This window comes from Pollachius pollachius (assembly GCF_949987615.1).
Source record: "Pollachius pollachius genome assembly, chromosome: 11".
Lineage (NCBI taxonomy): Eukaryota > Metazoa > Chordata > Actinopteri > Gadiformes > Gadidae > Pollachius > Pollachius pollachius.
Window position 1 is genome coordinate 15300510 of NC_136944.1, and position 13727 is coordinate 15314236.

The following is a 13727-nucleotide window of genomic DNA, read 5'->3' on the forward strand; positions in this document are numbered from 1 at the left end:
TTTCTCTAGACTAAACAGTAAACCTACCCACTTATTCCAATCATTTATGAAATAGTGTAGAGTATGTAACTCATCCATAAAGATTTAACCAATATTACCAATACCATTTTGTGGACAGAAGCAACACTTTACACACAATTCGTTAAAAATGGTAGCAAAATTTAGAACACTTAGCTCTAAAAATCCAGATCAGACATAGGCATTTGCAAAAACAAAAGTGCTTGAATGATTAAAACATTTCAATTTATTCATGTTAAACTCCACCACATGAGGTCAGCATAATGCAATGTAAGGGTTTTTCCAAAAACGTTAACTTGTAATTTGGTTAATGTTCAATGTGAATGCGCTAAACATTGTCATGTAAACATCATATATACAAAACATATATAGTCTATTGGTCAGTCCTTATAACTGAGCTGAGTGGGTCAGGGCACACGAGTCTTAGCAGCTTTAGAAGAACTTCCGGGTAAGATTTTGTTACAGTTACAAAAGTGGTACCCACATTAGTTCGACACAAAACAAATAGCCACCAACGCTTATTTGGAATTAAAATGACAACATGGATTTATGAGAGACCGCTATAATACATAAACCATTACAAAAGTTGCATTGCTATGACTTGAATATAAAATATTATTTAAATATCCCTAGCAACAACTCTTCTTGGAGGGGAAATGTAAAGTCTCCTGTCTATATAAAAATATAAAGTTTATAATTTAGTAATTAGTAAACACGATTACATTTACAAAATATAAAACCGTTTGTCAATATTTTTTGCCAATGATGAGACAACATAGCATGGTGGTAAAAGGGTGGATTCAAAGTATTTTAGGCATCTGGTTTTGCATAGATATTTAATCTGCAACCTCGTTTCCATGGGAATATTGTATTGCCATCGTCTTTATTTATACCTCGATATTTTCAATAGCATTTAAGTTTTATTTGAAAATAGACATAACGCGCATGCATAAAAAACAGTTGGACGAAGTGCTTATAATGGCGACTTTTCAGTCAGTGTGATCTTGAGTTCTAATTCGAGTTCTAGGTAGAGTTAATCCATCTGTCTCCATACCAAGTCATTACAGTACAAATTGTTAGACATTTTAGTGTTAAACGCCGTAAGAGATATCTGTCTGGCATAGATAGAAACATTTCAATGAAAAACATACAAAGAATCGTCTTTTCAAGATCATCTGAAAGTGAAGGAAACTTTCCTGCTTCTAAAGAGGTCAAAAACATTATCTAAATTCAACAAGTTATTGATGACATAATCACACCACTCCCATCAACTGTAAAAGATCAACATCTAGACATAAATATAGAAAAATATGCATGAATATATATAATATATAAAACTCAATGTAAGCGGGAGCACACACTGGAGTTGACTAACAGCTTAAAAGTGAAAATAGAACAGGAGCACAGCAACGTCCCTGCGTACACATCACAGCAGGTCCTTACAGCAGCAAACCTCCCCACAGTTTTCTCTGCAGCCATGGGATCGAGGGAAGCACAGCTCATGTCCTCTGAGCAAAGAGCAAATGCTGACATTTACAATCTCTACGACTCACTCCATTCCTTAAGTGGGAATGTTGTTCCACATAAATAAATAGAACCCCCCCCAAAAAAAAAAATCGAATTGAATTTCAAACCTTTTGGACGGCAATTGTGTGACGCTGCTGAGACTAGAGATGGGTGTCTGTGGAGTTTGCAATCAGCGTCTGTGTCAAAAAGTAAGGTGTGCGGCTAATAGTTTCTCCCAACACTGACCACAAAGGCCAACAGCAGTCGTGCCTCCTGACCCCAGCAGTAGGAATGATTGTTTGCATTTTTCTTTTAGACAATGGACGGTGTGTGACTATAGAGCCGGATTAGAGTGCTATTGGTTTGTCGTTTTTACATGTCTTGCTATAAAACTGAAAATAGAGCCATATAATAGTCTGTAATATACAGGAACTAAATTGAGTAAGGGCCATTGATGAAAATGAAAATCTATCCAATATGGATTACCCACGATCAAAAGGAAAATGGCATTGCATATAAAAAGGATAAAGGCAGACGCTCACAAGTAAGTGCTCCTTTATGGTAATGTCACAATAAGTGGTCAGACCTCACAACTGAAAATCCCCCCTCCAAACAAAATGTGAAAAATAGACAGATAGCTCATCAGTCTTGGCATTATAAAAGTTTACGGGTGTTTTTGTGCCACTAGTTGCCCTTGTAGTTTTATACCGCTTCCCTTACATTCTCATATCAAGTGCTATTGCATTGAGGACATCAAGTCCAATGCTTACATGTTCTGAAGGCCAGCGTGTATCTCACAGGCACAGCTGTTGAGTTACCATATTAATGGTTGGAGAGGAGGAAAAAATAACTCCATAACTACAAAATAAACAAATAAGTATGTTTGTCTAAAAGTCTCAATCTGTATCGGTCGGGAAATTGTTGGGAGGCAAATGGCTTTTGTATGAGTAGACAATACACAATCCCAGGCACTATTCAATATCCTATTTCTTCAGATGCAAGTATCCACGTTTATCATTCAACACTGCGTCTGTCTGTGGGAAACAAATTGGCAGAGTTCAGATCCTTCTCTAAGCTATAATTTGGTGTGATGGCCAGATTCACAATCAAGACAGCAGCCAGTTGATTTAAACAAGCCATTACAGGAGTGGATCTTTGCCCTATTGTCTCCAGTTATCAATTTATTTATATATATCTTCCCTGTATGACAATTCTTTTTCCATGAGTTATCAGTCCTGTCTGCCTTTTCAAAGAGGAGAGTCGAGTGCCAAACCAGCAATTCTGCTTAACATTGGCTTATCGGCAACACACACTGAAAGACAGATTACTGACAAACTTTAACAACTAATACCCTTAACGTTTAAAGTGAAATTTCAGCAAAATGGAATATTCAACATGTATATGAATACCTTCCTTTATACTGTTCACTCAATGACTCTCGTTTTAAGGTTAAGCATCAATGGCTACACTTCCATTGGTTCACTGGTATAAAAAGGACGAGAATGCTCTCACAGGGTTCTTTTGAGATGGGACCAAGTAAAACAACTCTGACATCTACATCAAGTAAAAACCTTGGACGTTCTGCAGCAGTAGAAAAGCTTAAAATCAAGGATCCGAGTCGCCTCGGATCTATGCCACTACAGTATGGCACAAGGTAAACGCAAACTCGCGCTGGAGTAAAGACGCAAAGACTCTTCTCTCCGTCATGGAAAACAAGGGACGGATCTTCCAAGGTGCCCTGCCGATGCTGGGAGGGAGGCTGGGAGGGGGTTGTGGGATGGAGGTTAGGTTAGGAGTAGGTTTAGACGTTCACACAGTGCGCAGAAAACGACGATGTAAGAAAAAGGAAACAGACGGCAACAAAGAAGAAGTGAACGCAGCGTAACACAGGTGCCATGGCAAATTGCTGCATTCTCCTAAAAGTCCTGACAACTAGGCTTCCCCCCAGCTGTAGAGGATGAGTAGGGTGGGCAGATTGGGGGGGGGGGGTCAAGGTTGACGGGTCAAGGCGGGTATGGCCAAGACCTGGGCATTTAAAAACTCAGGACTCTTATGACCCCCCTCAGGAGGGGGCCGAGAACGGCGTGGTGTTGTTGTTGGTGTTGTTGTTGTTGTTGTTATTATTGTTGATGCTGGCGTGTTTGGCCGACTTAACGATGGTGATGACGCTGGTGGCGCCAACCTTGCCCCCCGGGGACAGCGAGGTCACGGTCCGGGCAAAGCACTGCAGGGCCTCGTACTTGGCGCGCAGGGCGTCCAGCTCCAGGCGCATGCTGGCGTTCTCGCGGGCCAGCTTGTCCACCTCGCGCTGCAGGGCCCACTTCTGGTGCTCCAGCTCCTCCTTCTGAGTGACCCGCTTGATGCGGCAGCTAGCCGCGTAGCCGCGGTTCTTGAGGGTGCGCCGCCGCTGCTTCAGCCTCACCATGTCCTCCTTGGTGAGGCCGCGCAGGTGCTGGTTCAGTTCCCGCACTGACATGGCCACCAGCTCGTCGTCGCTGAGCGCCGGGGCATTCTCTCCCTCCTCTTTCTTGACCTGAAGGAGAAGACGTGGAAACGGGGCAGGCGTTAACGGGAGCCGCCGTGTCTAAAGTCAAAGTAAGCCCTACTATCAATTCCAACAAATGTACAAGACCAATAGAGGAATCTAAATTTTGTTTGTCTCTGACCCACGGTGCAATGTAGAAAAGGATAAAATTGGGTTAAATAAAATAAATTAAGTTATATTTACAATTAAAAAATTCTAAATAGTGCAAAATAGTTCTGAATAGTGAAAAGATAGGCAAACAAAAAAACTTGTATATGAATAAAATTATAATTATATTATTATTTACATTAAAAAAAATAAGTAAATGGTCCAGGGTTCTTGGGGGCAGATGGGAGGGGGTTTCAGAGTCAAGAGTTCTTGGGGGCAGAGGGGAGGGAAGGGAGAGAGGGGAGAGAGTTGAGCTTCCTGAACAGTAATGACACAGAATGCAGGACCAGACGAGACTAACTCACTATTCAGACGTACCTTTAAAGCTTTGCTTGTTTTGAAATGAGTCGTCATACCCTGCATGCAGACAACGGGCCAAAACCTCACAGAAGTCCCTGTGGGGAAAAACAAAAGTCAGTGTTAAAAACAATTGCTTGTTATGGATGTTAATGTGGAAAAAACTTTAATATACTTTTTGGCTGAGGGATCAAAGCGTGGCCTTGGGGTCAATCCCAGTTCTTCTACACTTCAATAAATGTGAAAGGACACCACACCACAACAACATTCCAGAGCGTCGTCATCATGGGACAATATCTGGGCGTGCGCGTTTAGTACCAGACGTGGCCAACAGAGGTCAGAAGACAACCGTGATGAATCGTCCTACGGACTCTTGTTGCTTTTGGGGAGAGTAGACCCATGGCCCATGTTAACCTCTCGGAGGAGGGCCTCCAGTGATGTCTTTCATGAGACAAAACATTAATAGAAACAGGCCCGGTCACCCATTGTCTATTTTAGATCTTTGCACCGTCGCCACCTTGACAATTGTAGCGCGTGAGCTTCTTTTCCAGGGGACGCTTACAGACTTACCCTGCTGGCTCTCTCTCTCTCTCTCTAGTATATACAACAGCGCCAGGCATGCTTAAGAGTGGCCAAAATCAGAGATTGCTGTGCTGTGATCCTCTGAGAGCCCCCCCCCCCCCCCCCCCCCCCCACACACACACACACACACACACACACACACACACACACACACACACACACCAAGCCCCTGAAGGCTCCATTACAGGACCTGCATTCTAGGCTGACTGCGAGTGCACTGTTCCATGCTAGGGCTGCTGCCATGGAAACGCCCTGCCAATGGGCGTGGGAGTGCAAATCACATGGTCCCCTCAAACGGTAAACAGGTCTCATTCATAACCTCAGCGCGACAAAAAGCCTACACAGGGTTGGTCTGGAAATAACAAAACAACGATAACACAAGTACCTTGAGCATGCCTTCTCAAAACAAACACAAACAGAAGAACCATAAAGTTACAGTGATATGAAAATACAATTCCTCTTCAAGTAATGCATCTGCAATCAAACCTCGAGAGCAGGATTGCAATGTGCAATATGTAGTTTAAAAAAACGCAATAGTCATCAAATAGCCAGCAGCGACAGTTGATCATTACATCAGCACGGCATGTTTAGTTCTGCTGAACTTTACAGGGATACAAGCAAAGGCAGCATGTGGAACATTCCAGAAGTCAGTGTCACAGAGGCATACTTTCCTCCACAGTCACAGATGTATTTTTCGAGTTGAGAGACAATGCCCCCGTATTGATTTAAGCCTTGTCTTGCCAGTCAGATCCTTTTACACCTAGAGAGATTTTCCTGGGCTGCACGATGCCCTTATTTAAACCCTAGTGGATATATTTAGACCACAGCACAGCACAGGCAGGCAGGCACACACACACAGTCACACACACACAGTCTCACACACACACACACACACACACACGTACATTAAGAGGAGATGAGATAGAAGTAATACCGCGGTCAGAGGGGAGTTTTTTCAAACCATTGCAGGGTGTGGCTATTCAGTTGAGGGATGAACTGCCCTTGAATCAGCTGCAGGCCATAGAATGCATTGCTGCAGCTGTTTGAAAACAAGTTCAACTGAGCTCAGAGCTCAATGTGGGGACAGAAGCCCCCCATGGTGGGTAGGATATAAACGCAACCCATAAACTTGCAAAAAGCCTTTACATAAAGTCAGGATAATAGAAGAGGTGTTTATACAATAAGACTTAAAGTCTCAAACACCTCTGACCGTCTAGTCTGGAGAGATGCAAACAGACTGCACTACACTTCAAAAGCATCAAGGGATATACCAAACCCCATACACAGGGGGTTATTCTGCCAAGCAAAGAAGTCGCCAGAGTAGCACAGTGATTCCTCCAGCAGAAGGCTGTTGGCCCCCAAACGATCCGCCGTAACTGGTCTTGCATCAAAGGGCATCCCCAGTGGTCTCCCCCTTAGAAAATATCACAGAAACCCCTTAAAACAAGCCTCACCCCCCCCCCCCCCCCCCTTCAGTGTTGTACTAACAGGCCTCCTTTAAGATATATTTGTATGTGTGCACATCTCTGTAGTTGATGCGCAATAAGTTTTGCTTATCAAGGTTATTCAAACTCTATAGGTCAATGAATCCCATGCATTATCTTTTGGAGATATGAAATATGTGATGATGATATACATCACACTATCCTGCCACTAAATGACTCCAACAAACAACTCAACGCACACGCATGGACAATCGTCCATGCACTCACATAATGGACAACCCACTGTAAACGGGTATTGTACGGTAGGAACACATCCTTCAATGCACTCTGCTGTCCCAACTAACTAACTCAATGGACTTAATTACACTTGTGAGAACCACAGCAGTTAAATCCTTAAATACGTCTGGAATTCAGAAGTGCCTTATGCACTTCTCCTGCCCAAACCAATCAAATTGAGTCGACATGTAAACAACTTAAATGTGCTGCCCCCCCCCCCCCCCTCCACAAGATAAGTGGAGGGGGATAAGGTGAATCTGATTTGACTGTGCATCTTCCATTTATCTGTTAGTCTTCATAAGTGGCCCTTTTGCCATGCAGAGAAACAGAAACAAACAATAACTCAATCCCTTACGGAAATAGCTGCTCCCTGCAATGGTGAGTGTTTATCAAAACCACACCGTTTACTGAACCAAATAAGCACAAACACACACACATACGCACACACACGACAAGATCAGAATGTTATATTAGGACATCAACAAATATACACAAGAAAGTCTGGAGGAGGGACTCTGTGACTTCCATCCTAATCTTCATTAAGGCATATTTACCAATGGTTACGGGCGTTTGGTGTGCGAAATAGCCTCTATGGGTTTGGTATACTCACGCTTAACAAAAACATCCATAGCAAAGACACAAGGGACCATGGCTGGATCTAAAGCACTCACAAACCAAGGCTTACATTCCAAGAACCACACTCCATAATTGGGGTCAGACATAAAAACAAGCTTTAGAAAAGTTAAATAGATAAATAAAACAGATTCAAACGTAGCACTTTGTTCTTCCCAAGACACCCAAAGGAGATGAGAAGACCGTTTTGGTCCGTCTGGAATATGCTTCAAAGAATCATGCTCTCCAAACGAAATGTAACTGCTAAATAAACCAGACTCAAAACACATAGTATTTGTTCTCCTCAGACACCAAAATGAGAGTCTAGTCTGGAATTTGCCCGACCGGGTTCAAGGTGCTACTTGAATCACGGCAGGTAACAATCTACAGGCCGCAGTCGCCTCCTTAAATAAACAGCAAATCAAAGACAGAAGCACACATGTCTTTAGAAATCTGTGCCGCGTATTGTTTTTCTGCCCTCTTGGCTCCTTGAGAACATGCAAAGAGGCTAACATAGAAGCTCCCCTGAAAAGCACTCCACTGAAAAGTTCAACTGGAAAACTGAAATCTCCTTCCCCCTTCCTCCCAATCCATGTTCCATATTTTCTCAGAAGGCACGGTCTCTTACGTGGGGCGGTTTGGGGGTGTGTGTGCGTGGGGGGGGGGGGGAGATGGGGGTGGAAGCGAAAGCGAAGGAAGCAGGGAACATAGCTGGGTGGTGAGTCACCCTGTTTACGGGTATAAGACGAAAGCGGGCAGCAGGGAATCACACCCTTTCTCAACTGACGTTTCCTGGAAAACCCCGTTGTTTCGCGTGGAGGAAGGAAGGAAAAGTACAGCGTTCCTTGGAAAGGGGCTGGCATGAATAATGGGATGGGGGGTGGTGGAAGGAAAGGGAGGAGAGAGTCTCTTTTGAATATCGTAGAGAGCGAAGTGAGGGGACATAGAGAATTCTAAGGAATGTCAGGCATTCAGCAAACAAGGACATAGGCATACCTGTCCCAGTTCCACTACCTTGTGTGTAATTAAAGCATGGGATGGATGCAAGCTTTGGACAACTTTGTACATACAGCCTCACGTTAGATTACTTAACAAATATTTTACATAAAAAAGGGAAAACATTGGAGACACGGATGTATGTAATGTAACATACAATACCCATTGTTATGTGAAGACATGTTTAACTGCAAGACGAAATGTGAAATTGCTTTATTTGCAAAGTTTCCCCGATTAAAAAGGCACTTGGAGTAGAAGCGCGCCAAAAAAGTGTCAGCGGGGACGCGTCTCTTTCGTCCGTAAAGTGGTTGACGCTAACGTCAGCAGATTTGACGTCACATGCACGCCAATGGCTGTCGAGCTCCACATTTGATTTAGTTGTGACCTGTGATGTTGGACGTCAACGCATATTGGTTTCCACTTGGCCTAATTAGTGGTTTGTGATGAGTCATCACTTACTTCCGCTACTTTTACTTTGACATCACGCGTCCTGTGAAAAAAAAAACGGAGACCCCATCCAAGAGTTAAAGCTTGTGTTTCTTGATTTAACAACACTGACTGAACATAATTATAATGTTGATTTGCGACAAGCATATAACATAAATAAGCCTATATTCCGCAAGATACAGTTGCCTGGTCATTGCTTCGCCACTGAGTTCATAGTGACTCACTAGGCTACTCCCTCGGTGGATCAACAAGTCATAAAATTGGTCACAGTAGGAAATAATGAAAGCATGCTCTCGCGTCATGCAGCCCATAATGAGCTTTTAGCATAAATCGTATAAACCTTGGATGAAATCTAAAAACACCTACGCAGTAGCCTATTAAAAACCTACCAAATTAATTTTGAGAAACAGATTTGCTCCTTGCGATTTAAATGATTAATCATCTTGTAGTTTCATTCATAAGCCCTAGGCATACGGGGTTGTGTTTGAAAACATACTTCCTAAATGCAGGCTTTTTATTATTATTATTATTATTATTATTATTCTAGGACAGTTTGGAGTTATTAAGAAGGTCTGAGGAGGCGCGGCTGTAGTTCGTTGCTTCGCTCTGCAGTGCTGGTGGTCTCACTCACTGCGCCTCGTGCCCTTTGTCCCAGAATTCTAAAATGCAGACCACGTGTTGTTTCCCATGTCAGTGTTGTATCAGACTTTATAAAAAAATACGTAGTATAGGCTATTCATTGTTTAACTTTATGTTACGACGACTAACGTAGCTTAGGCCTACTTTCTGTGTATGAGTAACTTGGTCACTTGAATTAATTTGCAGTCTGTTCGAAAATATTCTGGATAACTTTAATTTGTAAATTATGTCACGTACAAAAAACGAATTATTCGATTAGGCCTTTACAAGTTCGCTTTTGATTGAAAAAAAGTGGTTTATTTAGCGTTATCGGGTTATTTTGGTCATTTTCAAGCCGATGAAACATTTAACAAGTTTTCAAAACAGTGAACAATATTTCATAACTCAACATTAACATGAAGTAGGAAAGCGAGTAACGTCCCACCGTCGCGAGGGACATGTGTTCGTTCACGCTCCGTCTGCATGCGCTAGTGTAACCGTGAGACCGTGGGACATTTAGGAAAGAATGTCAGAATATCAAAGAAAAAACAACCATACCTCTTCAATGCGGAGATCTGTAACGGGGAATGCGAATAAAATGTGCTGCGCCGTGAAGTCTCCAGCAGCGTTTGAAGTTAACTTGACACAATTGGCTAAGCGAATAGCATGCGAACAGCAAAGTATCCCGTACTAAATTAACTACAAAACAACAACAATGTATCAACATTCCACGCTTTGCTTCCGCAAGCACTCACGTCATTCCTCGTGACCGCCCCTCCATTCATGAAAATAACTTTGTGCTGACGTGAGTCGGGCAACGGGGGGAGGGTGGGGGGTGGGGTGGGTGGGTGGGGGGGGGGGGGGGGGGGGGGTGACGCCATAAATAGATTACAGACACAAATGAGTAAAAGGGTAGGCTTAATGTTTTTTTATTCAATTCGATCTAAAACCTACATAAGCACAATTGTGCTTAATAAAGCAACTGATGTAACATTTTTTTTTTCTTCTGAGTTATTTGAGATTGAGTAAATGGTTGCATGATGGAGTTATTATGTTTTCTCAGGGTAAATGGAGTAAAAGGTGCTGCATTTACCCCTCGAAAACATCATAACTCTCCATCCGACTCAGTAAGTCAGCATTCCATCCAAAGGAATGTATGTGCATTGAAGCCTCGTGCTATTTTGGGTGATGAAGCGTTATCAAGTCATATATGGCAGTAGTCGACGGATAAATGTTTGCCGCAATTGTTAAGTTAATTATTAAGTCTGTGTAGCCCTTACTTATTTGCATTTACACAAATATGCCCTTAGCAATTACACTCTAAGATATTTTCCTTTACACTTACACATGCTGTCATCCTTCACCCAGTCAAATTGTGAACCCTTTTCAAAAACAAATTCAAAAGAAAGTTAACCGAAATGGAGTTAAGCAATGACATATTGAACGAGGACAATTCAAACTAGTACAGCTATGCCAGAAATATCAAATTAAATCACCTTAAATGTTGGTGTTATGCATAAAAAATGTATTACTTCTGGGTTAACTCCATGTATGGAAGGGTTATACTTATCTGTGTTGGAAATACTTTTTTTCCCCCACTTATTCAAATATTTTTGTACTATATTTCTGTGATAGGTTTCAATGTTACCGTGGTGATGTATCCTGCCAGTGGACGCTTCCAACTAAATCTACACGTGGAACTAATTAAATGGTGATGTTGTACGACAGCCGTTCAACTTAATATGGCATGCTTTTAGAAGAAAGCAGCATGCTATAAACTTCATGGGATGAGTAATATTTAAACTATGCTTGCTGTACACTTGTTTCAGTTAGTCTCGTCAGGTTTACTTTTCCGTGCAACACATGACCCTTGAAATACCATGAGAACCTTCATCAAACAGCCCTTATTTAAGATCTACCTAAAGTAGAAATATAATGGACTCAAGATACATTCATTCATGACAATTAAACAGCAGCTAAAATGAAAGCTCAATTTCTAAGGTCATGTGATCATGTGGCTCCAGCGCCTAAAAGGCCCCAACAAAATGCAGCTCATGGATGAAGTTATCAGTTATTGTGAAATAAAGATACCATCTCACAGGCAAAATGAGGGATGTCATATTCACTGTAATTTATGTTCCTACTATCTCATGACTTTCACTGTTCATTTGACTATTATGAGATATGCTTTGAAAGAGAGACAAAGGCAGGGAGACATGAAGACAGAGAGACAGGGCAGGGGGGAGAGCAATAGAAAGAGAGAGAGAGAGAGAGAGAGAGAGAAAGGGGTGGAAGAGAGAAGGAGAGATGGCGAGAGGGAGAGTGTGTTGGCAAGGGAGAGATTCATAGAGAGATATAGGGAGAGATACAAATGGAGAGAGAGAAGATATGATACTTCAATACTGTGGGGTCCTTACACATAGAGTCCAATAAGTGTGTGTGTGAGAGAGCGAGAGGGGGGGGGGGGGGGGGGGGTCCGTCTGCGTACAGTCCAGTGAGCCTGCTCGCTCACTCGGTGTGTTTTGGATTACAGGAAGTGAAACTGAGTCGCTAATCTCACCTCTCTGTTCAGGCTGCTGAGCTCAGAAATATGATCTCACACAAAGAGGCACCTGCTGCTCAAAGGATTCCTTCCTTTCTCAAGTACTGAGAAGAAAAATGAAGCCACAGAGTGAAGTGTCTCATTCACAACAAAGTTTTGAACTTGGGTGTTAGACAGTGGGTAACAATGGTGTTTTCCCCATTTCTAGTTTTAGCTACCCTCTTGCTTCACACACACAACATCTCTGACGTTAACATTTAAGGAAAAACATTGTCAATGACGTTCAAGAGGAAAAACATACAAACATGTTTTTGAAAAAAAAGAGGTGGACCCAGTATGACACAGGAATTAAATATGGAGTACTGACTCAACATTCCGCTAACTGACTCCACCAAAAAAGTCTTAATTCTTTTCACTCAGAAGCACTCGACGTAATGAATTGGCATGTCAATGTTTCATGGAAACTGTTATAATGCGCCATCCACAGTAATGGCAGAGGCAGCTGTTGTTGTCCATGGAATATTTCCGACATCGGCATCAGCTAACAGCCAGTGGCACTGTGGCACTGTTCTTCCAGAATGGCCATGCATTAGTTAATAGAAAATCATTTTAGACTCAATTACCTTTTGCCCTCCAGTATTTTATAAAATACCTTTCATAAGTAACAGGCCCAGGTAGTGTTGTGTTTCGTCCCAATGGCCACCAATGCAATCTGTTTAGTTATAGAAATAGTCTAATCAATTTATGACATAATTCAGGGAAATTCTGCCACAGTTACCCCATGCGGTACCCCACACAAACAAAATGTGAATGTCAGAGGCAATGGTGTGAGAGCAATACATTGTCACAATCAGAAGAAGAAATTATTCAGTGCAATAATATTGGATAACTGCAGGGAGGAAATTTGTGGAATGTTTATGTTTCCCTTCTCCGCCTTTTTTGTAAAGCAAGCCAGAAAGATAACTTGTCACGGTTATTTTCCCACAGTCGCCATCGTACAAATAAGAATAACAATGAGCGTGCATGTGCACAGGCACACATGCACGCACAAGCACACACACGCACGCACGCACGCGCACACACACACACACACACACACACACACACACACACACACGTACTCACACACACATTCACAATCACATACACACAAATACAGGCAGACAGCCTAGCAGGCCCGACTGTAGAGGGCCAGACAGCGGATGATTTCTCATGAGGTTGTTCTTTATCTAGCAATGGGGTAAATGTCGTCATTCATCTTTGTTATGCGTTTACTCAGCAGCTGTGGATAATTTTAGAGCTGTTCACTACTGCCACCCTGTGTTCAATCCGTAGAAATGCAGCTTAGTAGTGCTTTTTGTTGGTCTCTGTTGTTGATACGGATTTTGTTTAAGTTAATGATTTTTTTTCTTGAAATATATATATGTAAATATACTGTATATATATATATATTATAACATATATCACAAAATGATTGATTATGACTGAGGCGTATACAAACATTCATGTGTATATGTGTGTGTGCGTGTGTTGTCAAAGTCAAAAGTGTATAAACGAGCTGCAGGGTTGTTAGGCTAAAATTACATTGCCGTTGAAAGCCGTTGAGAGAGCCAGGTGGTCGTGCCAATATGGAAATAGGATACAGGTGAAAGGTTTGCGAAACTCATTTAAAGCTTTGAATTAAACACTCATATAT

At 42.2% G+C, this 13727-nt stretch overlaps 1 protein-coding gene across 1 annotated transcript; it reads right to left on the minus strand.

The window, feature by feature from the left end:
• Positions 1–80: 80 nt before the first annotated feature.
• mafk (v-maf avian musculoaponeurotic fibrosarcoma oncogene homolog K) lies at positions 81–10177 on the minus strand. The gene is made up of 3 exons (XM_079745801.1): positions 10048–10177; positions 4535–4611; positions 81–4057 (listed from the first exon to the last, which is right to left on the minus strand). The coding sequence occupies exons 2-3, from the start codon at positions 4577–4579 to the stop codon at positions 3587–3589; spliced, it is 516 nt and encodes a 171-aa protein (XP_079601927.1). The 5' UTR covers positions 4580–4611; positions 10048–10177; the 3' UTR covers positions 81–3586.
• Positions 10178–13727: the final 3550 nt, after the last annotated feature.

What these genes read in the sequence shown, in the direction of transcription:
- mafk (XM_079745801.1), bottom strand. Translation starts at nt 4,579, where the DNA reads ATGCAGGGTATGACGACTCATTTCAAAACAAGCAAAGCTTTAAAG. An exon ending in AAACAAGCAAAGCTTTAAAG is followed by an intron (nt 4,058 to 4,534) that starts GTACGTCTGAAT and finishes CTTCTCCTTCAG; the next exon opens with GTCAAGAAAGAGGAGGGAGA.